The 20,611-nt window shown below is 58.4% G+C and overlaps 1 protein-coding gene across 1 annotated transcript; it reads left to right on the forward strand.

The window, feature by feature from the left end:
• The first annotated feature begins 571 nt into the window (after nt 1-571).
• On the forward strand, nt 572-20,557 carry DRG2 (developmentally regulated GTP binding protein 2). Its single transcript, XM_039227357.1, has 13 exons — nt 572-751; nt 4,387-4,547; nt 9,227-9,316; nt 9,947-10,007; nt 11,555-11,645; nt 12,263-12,335; nt 12,431-12,521; nt 13,418-13,515; nt 13,919-13,995; nt 15,443-15,531; nt 16,273-16,331; nt 19,333-19,386; nt 19,743-20,557. The coding sequence occupies exons 1-13, from the start codon at nt 688-690 to the stop codon at nt 19,827-19,829; spliced, it is 1,095 nt and encodes a 364-aa protein (XP_039083288.1). The 5' UTR covers nt 572-687; the 3' UTR covers nt 19,830-20,557.
• The last annotated feature ends 54 nt before the right edge of the window (nt 20,558-20,611 follow it).

Genomic DNA, 20,611 nt, shown 5'->3' on the forward strand with positions numbered 1-20,611 from the left:
TCTAGAACAGTCTCCCTGTCGCACCTTTTGGTCATTGACAATTTTGAAGAGCCCCAGCCACCTGTCTTATAAAATGTATCACTTTCTAGATTTGTCTGATGGTTCCTCAGATATAGTATTTTTTGGCACGAATTCCACGAAGGAGATGCTACTTTATAATACACCGTATCACGAGGCATCTGACGGCTGGTGGTAAGGCTAAGTTGCAACATTTCGTTAATGTGGTAAGCGGGACCGCTTTCATCCTCTACACAAAGTAAGAGCCATCAGCTTTCAGCTCAGCGCTTCTTGACACCAGCAGAAACAGGTGCGCTTGGAACCCAAAGTTCACGTTCACCACCTAAGAGCCCCTCTTTGTCTCCCAAGCTCGCATCCTGCCCAGCTCGACCCTGGCCCGGTACAGCCTGGCCCCGCCCCTCCCCGGCCTGGCCCCGCCCCCGCCTGGCCCCGCCCCGGTTCTTAGCCAGCGAAGGTTGGGAGGCCCGCCCCGCCGGCCCAGCGGGCGGAACCAATGTGTCTAGCACTCCGCTCGACGTGCCCGTCCGGACTATGAATTCCGGTGCGCCGGGCGCATGAGGACGCTGTTCTCTGTGCGCTTCCGGGCGCACGCAGTTCGGCCGCGGCCGAGAGGGCGGAATTCCCGGTGCTGCTGCCGTCTGTGCCGGTGCGCCCGGTTCAGCCGCCACCATGGGGATCCTGGAGAAGATCTCCGAGATCGAGAAGGAGATCGCTCGGACGCAGAAGAACAAGGGTGAGGGCCGGCCTGGCGGGGCCTTCCTTTCTGCCCGCCTCAGTTTTCCTGTCCGTAAAATGGGGGAACAACTCCAGCGATAGAGCTGAAGCGGGCTCAAAAGCCGCAGAGAAGTGCCAGAGACGTGACCTCGTCTCCCAGCGCGCCCGAGGCAGGCAGGACCAGGCGGGATCCGGGTCCCAACGCGCTGGTCTGATTGCCAACGATCTCTGTGAGATCTGCTTGGTGCCAGACCAGGTGACCGAGTAGAGAAATCCCAGCGCACAGCCAGCATCCGACCCAGAGAGGCATGGTCTGGGTTCAAACCCGGGTCTCCTGGTGGTCGGGCCTGGGGAGATGGCGCTCTCTCGTTTGTGCTGGCAAGTCCAGGAGGACACCTTTCCCAGGTACAGCCTCACCCAGCACCTCGGGAACAGAGGCCATCAAGACTCGAGTGTGGCGGACCTGGATTTGAACTCCAGCGCCACCAGGACCTGCTGTGAAAGCTTGGAAAGTCACGTCACCTCTTCGAGTCTCAGTGTCCTCATTTGTCTCGATCTCGTCTTAGCCCACAGCTAGGTTAAGCCAGATAGCATGTGCAGAGTACTAGGCACGTGGTAAGCACTGAGTGTTTAAAGTCAACCCCCAACACGGGTAGCACATCACGAAGGATCAAATCTAGGCTTCAGAGTGTAAGGGCTTGGAAGAGCTCACGGGAGAAGAGCAGTGGGGAGAAACAAATGACACCCAAGAAGGCTTCCAGGAGGAGGTGGGACTCGGGCTGCTTAAGGGGAGGGTACTGCAGGTGAGGGGCACTGCGGAGGCAAACGCGTGGGAGTCTAGGTGAGCATGGTGTGTTCATGGGGCAGTTCTAGATCTAGAACAATCTAGATCAGAAGGAGGATCTGGAGTCCTGGGGGAATACGTCTGGCCAGGGTGAGTGAGGCCCGGGGCCTAGCCAGTCCTGCTGTGGGGTTGTGGGAGCAGGAAGCATAGTGGGTGGCTAGTCTCAGTGTCTTCCTTCTTTGGCTCCACTGAGTTCTGGAGGCTGAGAAGTTGGGGGCCTTCTTTCATTCATTCATTATGTAAGTCTTTTTTTTTTTTTTTAAGTTGATTTATTTTGAGAGGGAGAGAGCATGAGCAGGGTAGGGGCAGAGAGAGGGGGAGAGAGAATCCCAAGCAGGCTCTGCACTGTCAGCACAGAGCTCAATGAGGGGCTCGAATTCACAAACATTGAGATCATGACCTGAGCTGAAATCAAGAGTCAGACGCTTAACCGACTGAGCCACCCAGGTGCCCCTCATGATGTAATCTCGACTGAGCCCTTACTATGTGCTGGGCACTCTGGTTAAGGCCATCAGCACAGCAGGCACATCCTTGCTCTCAGCGGAACTGACCTTCCAGTGGATAGTCTGTAAACGAATAACCAAGTAAATAAGATTGTTTCACCCAGCAGTAAGTGCTGTGAAGGCAAACCAGGGTGATACAGCAGGGGTGGGGGGTGGGGGCTGGGCCTACTAAGGTGGAATGATCAGAGAAAACCTCCGTGAGGTGGGGACATTGGAGTTCAGACCAGAATGAGAAGGTACCAGCCAAGCAGAGCTCAGGGGCAAGACTGTTTCCAGCAGAGGAACAAACATCACTAAGGCAGGGACCAAGGTAGCTTGTCAAGGATCTGAAGGTCAGGCTGGAGTGTGGCGATGGGCAAGGAAAGGGCCAGTCATGTAGGGCCTCGTAGGTCATGGGAAAGAGTCCGAGTTGTGTTCTCAGGGCAGGGGGAGCTAGTGGAGGGTGTTTAAACAGGGGAGAGATGTAGCCTGATTTCTGTCTTAAAAGCTCCCACAGGCTGCCCTGTGGATGCCCAGGATCAAGGAATGTAGCAGGGAGGCTAGACGAGCTGGTAGGAGAGGGGATGGAAAGGTGACTTAAGTATGAAGACTCAGTCCTTCCCTTCAGCGGTGCTCAGGATCTTATGAGCGAGGAGGACAGGAAGGACCAGATGAACCTGATGGTTGCTGAACCCATTCTTGACCACTTCTCTCTGCCGTCCATTCACTCATTCACTTGTTAGACGTTTCCTGAGGACCTGCCCTGAGCCACAGGAAGCTGGGGGCCCTGCCCCATTTGAGTGAGGGAAGTAAAGAAACAAGATAGTTTCAAATGATGATAAGAGCCATGAAGACAATGCATAGGTTCATGAAGCAGAGCGGGGGCCTGAGAAAGGGAGGGGGTTACTGTGGATCAGAAGAGTAACCAACTTTTCTTGGGTGCTTAAGGGTGCTAAGCATTATTCTTACGCTTTCCTTAAGCCTTACAAAAATCCAGTGGAGTGGTTACTACTGATAACATCCCTGATACGCAGATTGAGAAACTGATAGACAAGAAGATTAAGGAACTTTTCCAAAGTTAAATGGCCAGGAATAGCACCTTGGGATTCTAACACAGGTTCCTTGCCTCTGCGGAACACTGCCCGGGACAGCCACCCCCTCCGGCTGAGCAGGGGAGGCCTCTTTGAAGAGGTGACATCTGAACTGAGCCTCAGATGTCGAGAAGGAGCCGGGCCCCGGAAGACCAGATTGAACTGGAAGGAATGGCAAATGCGAAGGTCCTGAGGCACGAATGGTGTCAGCATGTCCTGAAGAAGCAAAAAGAAAGCCACCGTGGCTGGAATATAGTAAATAAAAGAGAGTGGAAGGAGGTGTTGGAGCAGGAGGGAGGGACCAGGTTACCAAGCCACAGCCCCCTTTCACAGGGAAGATTTTGTAACAACTTTACTGTCGTGAAATACTGTTCCCCATCAGTAGGGCCGCTTTTGTGCACCGAATTTGAGGAAAATCAGTATGCCCTAATCCTAATACAAAGGCAGAGCCAAAGGAAAGTAAATTATTATTAAAATAGCGTTCATTTCACTATTGAAATGCTGGGGCTCAGCCAAGATACAGTGGCGTTATAACGAAGCGGTGAGATGTGTGCACCTCTGGGCAGAATCACCGGGTGTGTGGCCTCAGCCACGACGCATACCAGTGCACAGTGTGTTACAGCGGTGACTCGGGCACCCTGCAAGAGGCATCCCAGTTGGCCGACGGGGAGCCCCTCTGGGCAGAGTTTGAAACACAACATGCTAGACTCTTTCCTTGACCTACACAGTAGCGGCAGTCCTAGAAATATCGGTACCTATTAACACAGTAAGAAAATGTCCTGTGGTTTTCTTTGTGTGAAACAGAATTAGGCTCTTGGCCCGGGCGCTCCTAACCCAGGTTTCCCCCCTACAGGTGTCTTAGGGCCACGAAAATACAATGGCACATGGAACAATTCCTGGTGGTGCCAGACTGACTCACAGCTTGTGGGGCCCCTGGCTTCCCTGGCCCCTGGCTGACAAATGGCACTGGGGACCTCACCCTCACACTGACCACAGAAAACATCCTCCAGAACACCCCAGGGAGTGGTGCTGTCCCCGTTGAGAACCACTGGCATGGGGTCGCGCGGTCTCAATGAGGAGACTAGCTTGTATCCGAAATGAAGTGAGACGCTAAGGGGCCATTGCCCTCTGGGTGTGATGTCTCCAGCCAGCATCTGGCTGTAGGTGGGGTCGCACCTGACCCATGGGGCTTGGATACCCTGCGTGCTTACCTTCTGTCTTGCTTTACGTCCTTTAGCCACTGAGTATCATCTGGGCCTGCTGAAAGCAAAACTGGCCAAGTATCGGGCCCAGCTGCTGGAACCGTCCAAATCGGCTTCGTCCAAAGGAGAGGGTTTCGACGTCATGAAGTCGGGCGACGCCCGCGTGGCACTGATTGGATTTCCCTCTGTGGGTAAGGTCAGTGAAGGTTGGTGTGGGCCTCGGGGAGGAAGCAGCCTGTCTCCCGAACACGACTGGGCACCTCCTTGCGCTGCCTTTCTGAATTCGCTCCAGGGACCAAGAAGACCCAGCCTCCCCCTGGATCAGGTCCCCTCCCCTTTGTCAACCCACACGGTGACCATTGTTTCCTGTCTCCGTTCAGGCCCTGACCCGTCTGTCGCACACAGACGTGTACTGAGTGGGCACGTGTGCCGGGCTCCGCCAGGCGCTGGTAATGCAATAGGGAAGGAGCCCACGCAGCGCTCCCCTTCTTAGGGGAGAAATTCAGTCCGCAGACTGTGGATGGCTAGCGAGGCCTGTTCTGGAGGGTGTGCAGGGCAGGGGCAGAGTTTGCCGGGGGTTCCGGAAGGCTGCTCCGACCCACCTCCTTACCTTCTGGTCCTGCCGAGATGCTTCAGGCTCATCACATGTTCTCCCTGCTCAGCGCTGGAACCGGCTGTTTTCCCAGGGAGCCCCGGTTCCTTTTCGTGGAGAACGCTCCTGAGAAACCAAGATCTGGGCGTTGACTTACTTTGTAGCAGAATCGTTCTGTGGTGTAGGTAATAGATGGGAAGTGGGGAGCCCTGCTCAGATATAGGCCAAGGGAATGATGACCAGGTGGCTTGGACAGCCGCTGGTGGAGTAGCTTTTAAACCACTTGAGCTAAAAAATGTGTTAGACCCATTACTGTGGGCCACGCATTAGGGGCAGTTGGTAACAGCTATCACTTCCCGAGCACTAACTGCAGGCCCAACCTACTGTGTATGGGCTTTGTTTTGTCTTCCCCTCGGCCTGTATGATGGGTGTGTGTATCACCGGGGGTGGGCATTGCTCTGTGCTCTGTCTACACACGTGCAAGCATGCACACACTGACAACGGGCTACGTTGGCCCCTGGCATTTCCACTTCCCCATGGGTAGCTGCCTCGTTCATTCATCACAGTTAGCTCCTCTCTTTTTGTTTTTTTTTTTGTTTTTTTTTGTTTTTTTTGTTTGTTTGTTTGTTTACAAATAGTTTATTGTCAAGTTGGTTTCCATATAACACCCAGTGCTCATCCCCACAAGTGCCCCTCTCCGGCTCCTCTCTTAATGGCTGCCTAGAATCCCGCACTGTGGTCATAGCGTCATCAGTGGTCTGCTCCTTCCGTCCCCTGCCATGGTAGCTAGGTCGCCACCAGGCCTTTGTTTGCCTGCAAGCTGCTGCAGTGAGCGTCCTCATGCACGGAGCTTGGGGACCGGAGCTGGTGTTTGTGGAGGACGCGTCTCGCCAAGTGGGCGCAGCGGCTCCAGGGTGTGGGTTTTAGAAATGGCTGTCATCACACTGCCATTTACCCCCCGAAGGAGGTCTAGCCACCTCCACAGGGACCGTGTGATGTCTCCAGTGTCTGCTCGTGCACCCACACACGTGATGCTGCGTCAGCACCGCACTGTGAGCCAGGCCAGGGTCTGCAGAAGGGTTCCTTCCCAGGGACAGGCAGGTGCTTCTTAATCTTTGGGAGCACTCAGATCCCGGTTGGACCTTAGTCAGTACGCAGCTGGGTGCACTGCCCCCTGTCCCCCATCCGCGTGGGCTCAGAAAACATAGCATCACTTTTGTTACCATATGAGCAGGTAGGATGAGGATGGGAAGGTTGCTGGAGCCGAAAGTAGTGAATTGCTCTGGAAGGGAGCCTCTGTGACCCCCCACCCCCCATGGCTCCTCCTCCGGGCCGCTTGTCCCTCTCAACCCTCCGGCCAACCCTGAGCGCCCGATTGGCGTGCGGCTACCGGCCAGCGCTCAGATACCTGTAGTGATGTGATGGCACTTAGGGGCAGCACACAGAGCAGTGCAGGGACTCCCCCTCAGCCCCTCAGGAGCCCGTGCTGCAGGAGCCCCTCTGGACAGGAGGGACTGTCCCCACCTGTGCCCTCTGCCCGCACCCACAGTCTTCAATCCTGGTGCAGTTTCCAGATCCCTCTCTTTGTGGCCCTTTCTCGTTTTCCCCAATTTTGTGTAATAGAAATTTCCAAATGTGCAGGAGAGATGAAGGACAAACAGCGTCCCTGCCACCTGGGTCCATCGGTTGTGCCATATTGCGCGGTCTCCTCGTATTTGTGCGCACCGTGCGCATATGGGCTTTTGTTTTTGTTTTGACTGAACCACTGGAGAATAGATTAGACATCGCACTTTGTGACCTTTGATCCCTCAGTGTTTAAGCTGTATCTCTAAAGGCTAAGGATGTTTTCCTGTTGAGCCACAAACTGTCTTATCACACCAGACAAAATTAACAGTAACTTGGTAATCATCTAATACCCGGATCATATTCTTATGTCTTTTTTTTTTTTTAATGGAAAGATTGTTTCTGAGATTTCTTAAAAATTTATTTCAATGTTTTATTTATTTTTGAGACAGAGACAGAGAGAGACAGCGCATGAACAGGGACAAGGCAGAGAGAGAGGGAGACAGAATCCGAAGCAGGCTCCAGGCTCTGAGCTGTCAGCACAGAGCCTGATGCAAGACTCAAACCTATGAACTGTGAGATAATGACCTGAGCCAAAGTCTGACGCTCAACCGACTGAGCCACCCAGGCACCCACCCCCCCCCGCCATATTCTGATTTCACCACTTGCCCCAAAATGACCTTTGCGGCTGATCTGTCCAGACTTGAGGTCCGTGCCAGGACCCCATGTGGCCCCTATATGTGTTACCCTCCATCTGCTTTAATCTAGAACAGTCCCTTTTGTCAAGACCATTGCTCTGAAGAGACCAGACAGCGGTCCTACAGAAAGTCTGTGCTCTGGAGTCGTCTGCTTGCTTCCTTGCAGTGTCTTAGCTTGTTCGTCTGCTCGTTATTTTTCCTGTGAGCCGAGGTCAGGTAGAAACTCGGGACTTGGAGCCTGGTTCCACACAGGAGTGGAGGTGACCTCGTTTTGCACCATGCCGGGAAGCCCCGATAGCTGGTTACATTCCCAGAAACGCTGCGTTAAAGGGAGGGATACCCTGTCTCCCTCTGCATGGTTGTGCTAGCCTCCCCGCCCCCACCCCCGGTGGGTGGAAGGTGCCCTGCAAGGTGTTACCGCAGTAGCGTGCAGAAGTCAGGCCCCATGGACATCCCCTTGGTGTCCTTGACACCAGTGAATTGTCCTTGTCTGCGAGCTTTGTTTGTGGTTACAAATGTCGACTTTCTAGTTCTCTTCTTCCTTCCTCACTAGTTAGCTGATGTTCCTCAAGAGTGTAGCGCTTTCTCTCATAAGTGTTGCTCTTTGCTTAGCCTGAAAAAGTTCCTGGGAAGGCAGGACAAATGCTTACGTGTTGCCTGTAAATGACCAGCAAGGCAATGGGTCATAGCCGTCCCGCAGGATGAGTGTTTTCAGGCTTTAATTCTTCAGGCGTTTATCATGGACTCCATTGTTTTCACCTTTTCTTTGGATTTTACTTTCTGACCTGCCAAGGTCAGATGAGGAAGCCCAGGCTGGGAAAAGCCGCTTTGTTTACCAAGGGCTGTGCCCTTGAGGGTCTGGCCCTGTGGCAAGGGCCCCGCCCTGCAGGGGACCTGGGCTCTCCAGCCATGGGAGGGTCCGGGCCTACCCCCTGCAGAGGCCAGGTAGCCTCTGTCAGCCACCAGCAGCCATCACTCAGAGTCCCAGGGGTCTTTGCTCTTGGGCCACTCTACCTGTCCATACCTGTCTACCCCACCAGATTTTTATCTTGCCTCGAGTTTCTAAGAGGTTCACAGGGCGGAGAGTTTCTGGATTTGAGGGCAGTGTTTCCTTCCAGCTCTGAGGATATGTGAGTCAGATGTGCCCCCAGCCTCCCTGGCTGCCAGTGAGGGGCACGGTCCAGGCGGCCCTGTCACAACTGCGTCTCAGGCTTTTTATTCCAGGTGTCCTGCTGATTAGGGTGGGGGCAGGAGGCGAGGACTGGCTCTCTTCCCCTTTGGCCTCTGCCCGCTGCTGTGCCGGCCCCCTGGGCCACTGCATCCGGTGCTGTGGTCGGGGCTTGGCGCCCCGGGGCCTCATCACCTCCTCTAACCCCATGCGGCCCCACGCGGTAGGGAGGGAGCGGATGGCCAGCCTACATGTGAGGCCTCCGAGGCTCAGAGGATGAAGTTTCTTGCCCGGGGGAGCCAGGTCTCCCTAACTCCCCACCAGGCCATGGCTCTGGTCCCACAGTGAACCGTGGCATAAATGGTCCCATCCAGATCCTTCCCAGGTTACCCCTTCCTGCCTGGCAACACCCTCTCCCGCCACCTGGCTCAGCCTCAGACCACATCTGCCTCCTTGCACATCTCACCCCTCCCTGGGCGAGCAGCCACTTTGAGTACTGTGGGCTGTTGCCTGCTTCAAGTTCTCTGGGGCCCAGGAGGGGCTGAGGGTTTGGTGGAGCTAGGGAGGGACCCCTGATTTCGTTGGGGATCCCACTGAGAAACTGGGTCCCTGTGTCCACCTGAGACAAGCCTTGAGGCTCCGAGGGATGGAGTGGCCTTCTGGCATCCTACCCACCCTGGGCCCAGCCAGAGGTGACCTTTCCAGCCATTGTTTTCTTGATAGCTACCCCGGTCCCCACCCCAAGGCTGAGAACGGAGTCTCTGTGCTTCCTGCCTGTGGCGGCTCCCGGCCTGTGGGGATTCTCGGAGGCTGGGACAAGACTTCTCACTACAATGACCTCCTTTTCCTCCTAGTCCACCTTCTTGAGTCTCATGACCTCCACAGCCAGCGAAGCTGCGTCCTACGAATTCACCACCCTGACGTGTATCCCTGGAGTCATTGAAGTAGGTTGGGGGTGCTGGATTCGCGAAGGGAAAGGCTACACGCTTCAGTTTGCGATTATGTGATGTGTGCAGTGTGTGGGGTGTCCCTGTGGTGGCAGAAGCCTCCAAACTGAGCTTCTTTGCTCTCAAGCCCTGGCACCTCTGAGGATTCTGGCTGCTGGGGCCTCAGAGATGCCTGGCCGTCCTGGAGTCCTGACCGGTTCCCGGGGTCAGGCCAGCACATGGCAGCTCTCGCTTGTGCCCCTGGCCCACGCCACCCTAGCTGGGGTCGCTCTGTGTGGCTGCCTGTATCCCTCTGTTCCCTGCGAAGCTTCAGGGCCTCAGGCAACCGGGGTTCTGGGGCCTCCACGGAGAAGTGATGTTTTTGTGAAGAGCTGTTACCACCAGGGATGAGCGTGTGGGGTTGTAAAAACTCCAGAGCTCTAGAGTGGGGGCTCCTCAGCTTGCAGGATGTGGAGCTGGAGCTGTGCCTGGCTCTGCCTGGCTGTGCCGGGCTGGAGCAGGCATGGGCCTCGCCCTGGGATTCTCCCAGCCCCTGGGCCGGCAGCCAGCCCTAGTGGGTGTCCTGGGTTCAGGCAATCCCCTCCCTTGGTGACTCCGCCTCACCTTACCTTCTCTTCCACATTCTAGTACAAAGGAGCCAACATCCAGCTTCTGGACCTTCCTGGGATCATTGAAGGCGCAGCACAAGGTAGGGAGTGGGACCAGGCTGGAGAGAGGGTGGATCTCAGCACCCCAGCCCGTCCTCCTCCCTGGGGATTTGGTGTGCTGGCGTCACTGGTAAATTGGACGCGGCTGCAGGGCTCCACGGGTATGGGTGGGTCCAGCACCCCGTGCTCCAGGGCCTTTGGCCTCACACTGTCCTGGCAGCCCCCTTGTTAAAGCCAAGGAGACTGAAGCCCAGCAAGGTGCAGGGACCTGCCAAGGGCGCACAACTCACCTGGCGGGTTTGAATTCCCACTTCCACAGTGTGTCCCTGGACAGACCCCTGCAGGGACTGGCCACTTAACAGCTGCCTAGCTCGAGCCATACTCCTGGTCCTGGGGCCCCGTCCTTTGTTTTCTGAGATAAGAACATGCCTGTGGCTTCTGGTGGGAGGTGGCTGCCTGCAGCACTGCGGATGGACAGACATGGTAACCAGCTGATGGTTATCGAGCACTGGCGAGTGTGCTGACCTTTATCTCACTTAATCCTCACATAGTCCTGTGACTTAGGAAGCGTCGTTACTTCATCTTCATAGCCAGGAGGAACCTCAGGGACAGACAGGCAAAGGGTCTGCCCTAAACGACGCCTCACCCATCAAGTGTCAGGGCCGCGGTTGGCGCCCACCTCTCTGGCCCAGTAGCCCCGCCCAGGCTGGGAATCGGGGCCTCCTCCCTGGGGATCTGGTTGCCATCGCCTCTGCACACTTCCATACCCTGCTGCCCCCATCAGGGCAGAGTCCTGCCTACTTGCATTGGGCCGGTGGAAATGGTGATGGTCCCCGAGGAGCCTGCTGGCCCGGCCAGCAGCACAGGGCCTGGAGGTGGTCTGGCCACTGTGGGGCAGTGCACGGATAGCGTCAGGAGGCAGCTGGCCAGGGAAGGTCACCGGGCCCAGCTCCCCATTCTCTGAAGGAGGCAGGTCGTGGTTGAAGCCTACACCACCTGGATCCTAGTGCTGTGACCTGGGCAAGGCGCCTGACCTCTGCGGTGGTGCAGTGACCACAGAGTCTGATCATTGTGTGGCGGTTCCTAAAGTACCCCTTCCTGCCGTGTCTCACATGGTCCTTTCTGCGGCCCTTGGATTGGGGGTGGTTTATATTACCACATTTCCAGAAAGGACAGACATGTTCAAATCCTGATAGCACACAGGCGTGGTAATCTTGGGCAAGGGATTGTCTCCACACCAATCCTCGGTTTTTTCGTCTGTAAAATGGGCATGATAACACAGACGGTATAGGGTAGTTGTGAGGATTAAGTGAAGAAATGTTCACGAGGCACTTAGCACGTAGATTGCTGCAGACTAGGGACGGGGAGAATGTTACTTCTGAGGTGGGGGTGTCGGATTACGTCCTAAAACAAGTCTCTGTGAGAAAAATAGCACATGGATTAGAGAAAAACGCCAAGGGAACCACAGCCGGGGGCTGGCATACGGAGGAGACCATGGTGGATCTGTAGAGAACAGGAGTCTGGGGCTCCGGGGATCACACGGGTTGTGCCTGTGTCACTGTGTCACTGTGTCTCTCCCCCTGTCCAGGGAAGGGTCGTGGCCGGCAGGTGATTGCTGTGGCTCGCACGGCTGACGTTGTCATCATGATGCTGGACGCCACCAAGGGAGAAGTGCAGAGGTCTGCATGGGGGCGCGGGGGCAGGCTAACATGTCTGGGGGGGGGTCCCTGGGCGTGGCAGTGGGACCCCGTGGCTCCGGCTGCTGTGTCCCTGATCATGATGGTGACCCAAGGGGTGCTTGGGCCTCTCACACATGGGAGCAGTGGCAGGACTGTCCCCAGCCTAAACCCGTGCCATCAGCCTGCAGCATCCTCTCTGAGAGGCTCCCGTGTGGCATGGAGGTGTCCGGAGGCTGGGAACTGTGGCATGCCGTGCTGGCGGAAGCCTGTGCCACCAGTCCCGTGCTGGCCCTGACTCCTGCCTGCAGAGGCCGGGGTGCCTCGGGCGCTGCCCAGGACCCACCAGGAGCCTAGGCCCAGGCCACAGAAGCCTTATTCATGCCCTGACCTGCTGGCTGAGGGGCACAGTGGGCCTGCCTCTGCGTGCCAGTCACAGATTCAGCCAATCTCCCTTGGACTGTGCAGGAGGTCCAGAGGCTCCTCAGCAGCTTTGGGGTGTCGGGAAGGAATGTTCTGGGTTCCCAGTGGCGGGTAGGAGGGCAGGGGCTTCCTGTGTGGCACGGACGCCATTCAGCCTGCCTCTGGACACCTGTGAAGGCTCGTGGGGGTCTGCCCAGGTCTCTGCTGGAGAAGGAACTGGAATCCGTGGGCATCCGACTCAACAAGCACAAGCCCAACATCTACTTCAAGGTGAGGCCCTCCCACCTGGAGGCCAGGACGGGCGGGCTTGCAATGATTGCAGCTGCCCCTTTGTGAGCCGCCCCCCTTCCTCTCTTCTTCTCCAGCCCAAGAAAGGCGGTGGGATCTCCTTTAACTCCACAGTCACACTGACCCAGTGCTCAGAAAAGCTGGTACAGCTGATCCTGCACGAGTACAGTATCCTTCCCAAAAGCAGCAGGGGCGGGCCCCCCGAGCCCGAGGGCGGGAGGGGCAGCCGAGACAGGAGGGAGGCCTTGTGGCCCAGAATGATCAAAGCCCCCCCCAAGGCAGCCCAGATCCACCTGAGCGGCTGCCAGGAAAGCTGCAGTGACCTGGGCCACTTCCTGTTGCCGCGGCTGCCATGCTCACCAGGTACAGGCTGGCCAGGCCACCGCCGTGCACTTAGCAGTGGCTCCCTGACTTCCTGCTGGGCACTAGGCACTGGCAGCCAGTCACATTTGGCAGGAAGATGAGATGGTAAGGGAAGCAGCCCCCGAGGACTGGGGTTCCTGGCCCGGGAAAGCCTCAGGGAGAACCAGGGGCCTGGCTGGTCACTGCTAAAGTAGCGTTGCGGGGTTGGGTGAGCCTCTGGAGGGCAGGGCAGGGCCCCAGGGGCAGAGCAGCTCTGCATATGAAGAAGTCACCTTAGGACAGGCTGTGTGCAAGGTGATGAGGCCCTTGTCACTGCAGGTATGCAAGCAGAGGCAGGGCGGCCTCCAGAGTAGAGCTTTGCATGAGGGAAGCTGGGTGAGATCAATGCTGGCAGACGGTGCTCCTGGCACCGAAGCCTGGGGTGCACCGAGGTGCTTTGGGGTGCTTTTCTGGCAAGTACGTTTTTCTTCTTGCCTAATGGGGAGGATTGGAACCCCTGATTTACACTTTACGTCTCGTGGCTCCTTTTGAAAACAAATGAGGGCGGTCCCCACACTTTAAAAGCTTGTACAACCTCCAAAGCAGATGACCTCCGAGGTCCCTTTTGGCGCTGCGTTTCCTAATTGGCCGTCCTGGTCCCTCCCCTGCGGGGCCGCTAGGGACGACTGGTGCCCAGGAGGCCCTTAATCCAAGCCCCCCAGAGATCTTCAACGCGGAGGTGCTCTTCCGAGAAGACTGCTCCCCGGATGAGTTCATTGATGTGATCGTGGGCAACCGAGTGTACATGCCCTGCTTGTATGTAAGTGGCGCCGGGCCCCGGGGTATACATGTGGGGTGGGGGCTGGCCCTGGGGCGACCCAGAGGGGAGACAGTCTTCCCAGAGGGGCAAGAAGAGCCCAGAGCTGCCTTCTCCTTCACCTCCCCTCTTCCCTGGCGGCTGCGCGAGATCTGCAGAGCAGCCTAGCTTGTCGCTGCGTTCTAGCCCAACCTTCCCTTCTGGGGTGGACAGTGACCCCAGGGCCCCCGCAGTGTTTCCCCATCCTGAGGCAGCAGGGGAGGGAGGCCCCTGGCACTGGCCCCCGCCCCTGTTGTGCACGCAGAGGGAGGCGCTGTGGGCAGGGCCGTGCCATTCGGGGACCCTTTTCCTGCACTACTGTATTCTTTTCCTTCCCCAACACCTGCCTCTACCTTCTCAATCCCAGGTTTATAACAAAATCGACCAGATCTCCATGGAAGAGGTGGACCGCCTGGCCCGGAAACCCAACAGTGTGGTCATCAGGTGAGGGTCCCAGCACCTTGTATGTGCGAGTCCGCCGGGCCTCTCAGCCACACTGGCCTGGCAAAGCCCCCCCACACGCACCCAGGCCACTGGAGGCCATCTTAATAATGGCCTCGACCTTGGCCTGATCCTACCTTGGGTCTGCCTGGGCAGAGTGGATGATGTGGGTTGGGCTCTGGTTAAGATAACAGAAGGATTTCATCCACCAAATAGAATCATTAAGAGGGTTTGTAGCTTAGTCGTTAACCGAAGAGCTCAGAAATCTCAAGGGGCGCCTGGGGGCCTCAGTCAGGTAAGCGTCCGACTTCGGCTCAAGTCGTGATCGCACAGTTGGTGAGTTTGAGCCCTGCGTCGGGCTCTGTGCTGACAGCTCAGCCTGGGGCCTGCTTTGGATTCTGTCTCCCTCTCTCTCTCTGCCCCTTTCTCACTCATGCTGTCTCTCTCTCTCTCCCAAAAATAAACAGTAAAAAAAAAAAGTTTGAGAAATCCCAAGAGTGTGAGCCAGCTGCTTCTGATCCTTTGGAAGATGTGGCTCCCAACGCAGGGTACAGGGGAAAGGGAACCCAAGTCCTCAGTGGGTGGGGCCATCCTTGCCCCACCCCTTTGGAGGGTGGGTCCTGGGGGGATGTAGTTCACGTCTCTCGCCCCTGCGAGTTCCTCCTTGGGAGCAGCCCGGCCTGTGTGCTCTGCTCTGCCGGCTTCCCAGCTCTCACAAGGCAGTCTGTAGCCTCACACTGAAGCATGACTACAGGGAGCCAGATGCTGAGCTGCTAAGGGGACAGTGTGACCTGTGCAAATGATGGGTGAGGGTCCTGGGCCCCCTCCCGGGCTTTGCCCGCTACCGCCAAGAGCAGCAGAGAGCACGAGGCCCTCCCGAAGGACGGCCTCAGTTCTCTCCTACTGTGTCCCAGGCTCACTTCAGGGGCTGTCCGAGGACGCGCGGGCTCTCAGGGCGTGAGGTCACCCCCACACCATACCTTCACCTGCTATGCCGACAGCATGTCAGTGGAGGGCAGGTGCCCGCTCAGGGTCATGCCTCTGCACACAATCCAGCCAGAAGCCACCCCATCACCAAAACCCACCCCGGGCTGCGCTGTGCTGGGCTTTCTCCTTCCAGCAGGTGTCAGGAGGGAAGCCCCACCTCCCAGCACCCTGTGTCCCTTAGTGATGCCACGTGCCCTCCACAAATGCCACCGGGACCCTCAGGAGAGACCGCTGAGCTCTGCTGGGCGTGACCGTGGCGGTGGCTGGAGGCGCTGGCAGCTGGTGTCGAGCTGCCGTCAGAACTACAGGCTCGGTTGCCCTCGGGTGCCAGACGGGCCACACCAGCCTCAGTCCCCAGGCCAGCCCGATGGAGGCCGTCCCCTGCACCAGTGAGAAAGCAATCCTTGCTGTCGAGAACGGAGCCCATGGGGCTGCTCTGACCGGCCACCTTCCTCCCTGGCAGCTGCGGCATGAAGCTGAACCTGGACTACTTGCTTGAGATGCTTTGGGAGTACTTGGCCCTGACCTGCATCTACACCAAGAAGAGAGGACGTGAGTTAGGGGCGTGTGGCCCGGGAAGCAGGCTGAGCCTCACCCTCCCTGTAGGGCGGCCACGCTCTGCGTGTAGCGCCCGGAGGGCCCAGTGCCCCTGGCTCAGCCTGCCCTGCGCAGATCTCAGCTTTTCTCCCATCTCAGAACTGGCACTGCCCTCTACCCCAGGCTGCTGGGGCCCTTGGCTGAGCCTTCACAGTAAAGAAGGCCGCTTCCTGGGATCTGATGCCCTGGGGGGCTGGGCGGGGAGGGGCAGAGGGAGAGAGGCTGTCCTGTGGTTCCCCACCAGCTACGGCAGTGACCCCCTCCCAGCCGCCACTAGCAGGAGCCCCCCCTCTCTGGGTCAGGCGAGTGACTGCATGGGAACCTTCATCATGTCCCCTCCCCCTGGTTGCACACCTCACACACCCTATGACCTTGCAGCTGAGTTCTGGCCCTTTGCATCGGCTTTGACCGTATCGGCAAGGGAGATGCAGCTGCCCCTGACTGGTCCCCGGCAGCTGTCACGCCGTAGGAGTTCCGTCCAGATGCTTCATGTGGCCGGACTTACTCTCACGGCTGACCGGGTCCCAGGCCCTCCTGGATGTGCTGTACTTTTATGTTCTGTGTTAAAGTCAAGAGGACCTGTAGGGCAAGACTGAAGCCAAGGCTGGGGGCTAGAAGGGCCTCTGTCCCCTGATGGAAGGGAACCGCGGGGCAGCTTGGGGCCATAACTGTGGTTGCCTCCCTCTACCTTTGCAGAGAGGCCGGACTTCACGGATGCCATCATCCTCCGGAAAGGGGCCTCCGTGGAGCATGTGGTGAGTTGCCGAGACCCTTCCGGACAGTGAGCTCAGGGAGCTCTCCGTCCCCGCTGTGGGGTTTTGCCCGAGGGTCTCCAGACCCCCTGCTGCAACAGCAGAGGGGTCCGGCGCCAGCTGTGGAGTTAGACCTGGCGTTGCATCCCCGGCCCCCTGCCTCGCTGCATCTAGAGCCACAGGCCTCTCCCGTTGGCACGGCTGGCACTGCCTACCCCAGCGGTGGCTAGAGGGTGGGGTTGAGGGAGATCCAGCCTGTGAATAGTCGGCGTGCCACCTGGCACGTGTCCAGGAAGCGGTACTCGTCGCTGGCCTGTCACATCCGGGTGCTGCAGGCTCAGAGCCACAGCTGTTCAGGTGTGTAGTCAGGTAGAGCCACTGCCCGGGGGCTTTTCCCGTTAACTCCAAGCTGTGTTTCCCCAGTGCCGGCCTAGGGCTCAGACTTACCACCTCTGTGCCCTGGGCCCCTGTTGGCTCCTTGTCCTGAGTCAGCCCCTAGCAGCCCTCTCTGCTCCCACATCCCGCCCCCAGCCCAGGATGGCTTTGAATGCTTTTTACACTCAACACACATTTATTAAGCACCAACGATAAAGCAGCCCCGGTTCCTGCCAGAACAGGGTCCATCAGGGTCAAAGGTGCCAAATACCCAACCCCAGAGCTAGGCAGTCACACGTAAGGGGGAGTGCAAGAAAGTAAGGGAACAGGGAGTGACCCCGTCTACACAGAGAGGCCAGGTGGTCTTGAGGGAGGTGTCCTGATTGGGCCTGTAGACCAAGTAGGACCCGACAATGAAGAGTTAGGGGTGGTGGAAGCTCTCCTAGGCAGGGGCGCAAGTTATGCAAAGGTCCTGAGGCAGAGGGGCTCTGGGCGGAGCCTGTGGGCTCAGGGAGAGGGGAGTGCATTTCCATGTCTAGTGTTTTGTTACAGGCACAAGCTGTCCCCTGTCCCCTGAATGTGACCCTGCACTATCTTTTACGAAGGTGTATTGGGCCCCGCAGGAACAAATGATGGCTCAAGTGCCTGGAACACTTCTCCAGGTCCACACAGGCATCTTCTCAGGCTTTGTTTTTTGGGGGTTTGTTTTCCGCCTAGCTCGTGTCTCCTCAGGATCTGTACCATGGACAGGCGGTGCGCTGGCCTGCCGTCTGGGCTCATGCGCGCATTGGGTCAGCAAGCCCAGCCCGAGGCCTCTGCCAGCCAGAGGTTCCTGATATGAATGGGCGGGGCTAGGCCTTGAAGGCTGGTGGGCTTGGCAGGCAGGAGCTATGTCCCTTAGGTCACTCCTTACGACAGGGGGCGTCTCTGCACTGCAAGCCTCTTTCGGAACCTGTGACTATGGAGGGGTCTCTTGGGGACCTGGCAGCTGTTGATACGGGCGCCCCCCTGTGCTGGCCCTCGGCCAAGGTACCCCGCGCTCTGTGGGTACTCTCCTCCACCCTCTCAGGCCCAGGCTGCTTGCCCCGGAGGACTCCAGCTGCTGCCAGGGAGAAAAGCGGGAGATAGCAGGGGGAGAATAGGTTTCCAGGCAGTGGACTAATACGTACAAAGGCCCAGAGGCAGGAGTGAATGTGGGGAACGCCGGCCGTTTGTCATCAGCTGCCCCAGGGGCAGGAGCTACTAGACCCAAGGGTGACGAGAGTCCAGTGGGGTAGGGGAGGGGCTTTGGGGGCCTTGCTCCAGAGCTTGGACTGGTCTCCTCCCTGGTTACCCTCCCCACAGGTGCCTCCCTCCTGGGACACCCAGCTGTCCCACGTGCCACAGAGTATAGGTAAAGACCTGCCTAGAAGCTGACAGCACGGCCCCAGGCAGACCGAGGGCCGTACCCTGGCTCTCCTCCATCCTGTGTCAGCCTCCCTGTGCCTTCGATTCCTCATCTGAGGGTAACTGACCCCCGTGCCCCCACCCCCGGGCCTTTGTGATGCACCAGCCTAGGCCCTGGTGCAGATTCAGTGAGAGCTGACAAAGGTCTGCCTCTGAAAGGGTCGTGGGCCATAAGCCCCCCAGGCAGAGAGGACCTGGCAGAGCTCGGAGGAGTGGGGGGTACAGGGGGCACAGAGCAGCAGTGGCCTTCCTGTCGTCGATCCATGCGTTCTCTCCCATAGCGGAAAAGATGGCCGGGCGTGACCTGCCACTGTCCCCCATTGCTGGAGATGCAAGTGCGGAGAGACTCCTCTCCAAGCCCCACAGCACCTGGTTCCCCGTGTCACAGACAGCCGGGCGCAGCGGGGCCTGCCTGCCTTGAGGCCGGGAGTGCCAGCCCCGTGCTCCTAAGGCTGTCGGGGTCCCAGGGAAGTCCCTATGGGTGTGCAGCCCCGCTCCGTTGTTGGGGGTCAAGCTGAGGAAGACGTAAAACCCAGAGAGATTCGCTCTCTGCTCTGGAGAACAGTGTTGAAACCACGTGCATGGCTGTCCGTGCTCCTCCCGGGCAGCAGGGTCCTGTTCAGCACAGCCACCTAGAGGAGGCCCCGTCCGCGCTCAGGAAACGTTCTTACAGGCTCAGCGTCCCCACAGAAGCTATCTCCCCAGCCCCCTCCACTGCGCAGCCAGAGAGGTCCCCTCCTTCCAGCCTCCTTGAAGAGCTCGGGACTCCTGAGGTGGAGGTGGATGACGTCATGGGTGGGAGGCTCCAGGGCACGGGGCACAGCGGCCAGGGTGGTGACTCCAGGCTGAGGTGGCGTGTCCTGACAGCCACCGTCACCCATCTGAAGGAGCATCTGTCAGGGTCGTCATGCAGGCAGGGCCGGTGGAAGGCTGCCGGCAGCCAGGTCCAGACCTTCCTCTGATGACCTCAAGGCCATTTCTAATGGGCTCCGTGGCCTTCGGGCCAGCCTGCAGCCGTGCGCACAAGGCCGCCTGGGGGTGGAGCCTGTGCTGTTCACGAGGCCGGTGCTGCGGCAGCGCCTGCCTTGGGGATTGCTGCTTAGCACAGGCCTGGGGCTTGGGTGTGTGGCCATGCTCGGGGGGCTGGCTACTCATCTCGCTGTTACCCTCTCCCACCCTCCAGTGCCACCGCATCCACCGGTCACTCGCCAGCCAGTTCAAGTACGCGCTGGTGTGGGTGAGTCTCTGGGCGGGAGTGGGCCGGGGTGGTGCCCAGCATCGCTCCCGGGTTAGGCAGGAGCAAGGCGTTCATGCCACTCCGCGTGGTGTCCCCGTTCCCGGGGTGTGCATGCGGACCCGTACTGGACTTGGGCCTCTCCCATCTTGGGATCCAGGGATGGTCAGTCCACTGGGGACATCCTCCTGTCTGGGGGGGATTCGCCAGTGCTGGGGCCCCCACTTCAGACTCAGGCATTCACATACCCTGCAGTGTGTACACCCACCCGCCTTCCTCCTGTAATAGCTGTCAGCCTCAGCCTTGCTCAGTACAGAGGCTGAGGTGGCCCCTCTGCCCTGCCCCCCCCCCCCCACCAGGGCACCAGCACCAAGTACAGCCCGCAGCGGGTGGGCCTGACCCACACCATGGAGCACGAAGACGTCATCCAGATTGTCAAGAAGTAGCGGCTCTTGCTGTGCCCCCTGCCTGCCCGTCCTGCCTCCCTGGGGAGTCAGCCCAAGCGGGACACACCAAAGCCCGAACAGGAAAAATACAAATACATACACCCCCGGAAGGGGTCTCTCAAGTCTCTGCTGTTTCCAGAAGTTTCTTCAGTAGGCAGATGACGAAGAGCGTTGGGGCAAAGGGATATGGTTGGGGGACTTGGGCTGGTCTGGTGGCATTTCCCACGAGCCTGGCCCCTCGTGTCGGGGTTCTGTGTTTGGAAGCCTACCCCTGGCCCCCTTTGGGCATGGGTGGGGGGTGGGCAGGCTGCCTGCTACCCCGGAGCCAGGGCCTAATGCTGATGGTTTGCTTGGTGCCGGGGCTAGGAGCCGACCCTGCCCGGGTGCCCCGGAAGCTGTGGTTACTGTCCTTGCACCTCGGCCCTTGAGAGCCTGCTGGCGCTTGGGGAGGGGGCCTCCCTGGACAGACCCTTGTCCCCCCTCGGGCTGCCCCATGGTGGCTTTAGGTCCCAGCTCATGCCTTCCTTGGCCTGCCGAGTCCTGCCCGCCCAGGGCAGCCGCTGCCCAGCGTGGACCCCAGGACCCAAAGCCTGTGTGGACCCTAGGACCCGGAGCCTGCGCGGACACCTGGAACAGACACTTTGGCTCTTGGTTTCTGTATTTTTTCTCTAAGCCCCTGGTCTCCACCCTTCTTTCTGAAATAAAAGAGTGACCATAATTCTTGTTCAGAGTGAGGACAGTTCTGTCAGTTTGGTGAACTCCGTTGCCAGGCTGGGTCAGGG

The sequence above is a fragment of the Hyaena hyaena genome, unplaced genomic scaffold (genome assembly GCF_003009895.1).
Source record: "Hyaena hyaena isolate Hyena2069 unplaced genomic scaffold, ASM300989v1 scaffold_27, whole genome shotgun sequence".
Lineage (NCBI taxonomy): Eukaryota > Metazoa > Chordata > Mammalia > Carnivora > Hyaenidae > Hyaena > Hyaena hyaena.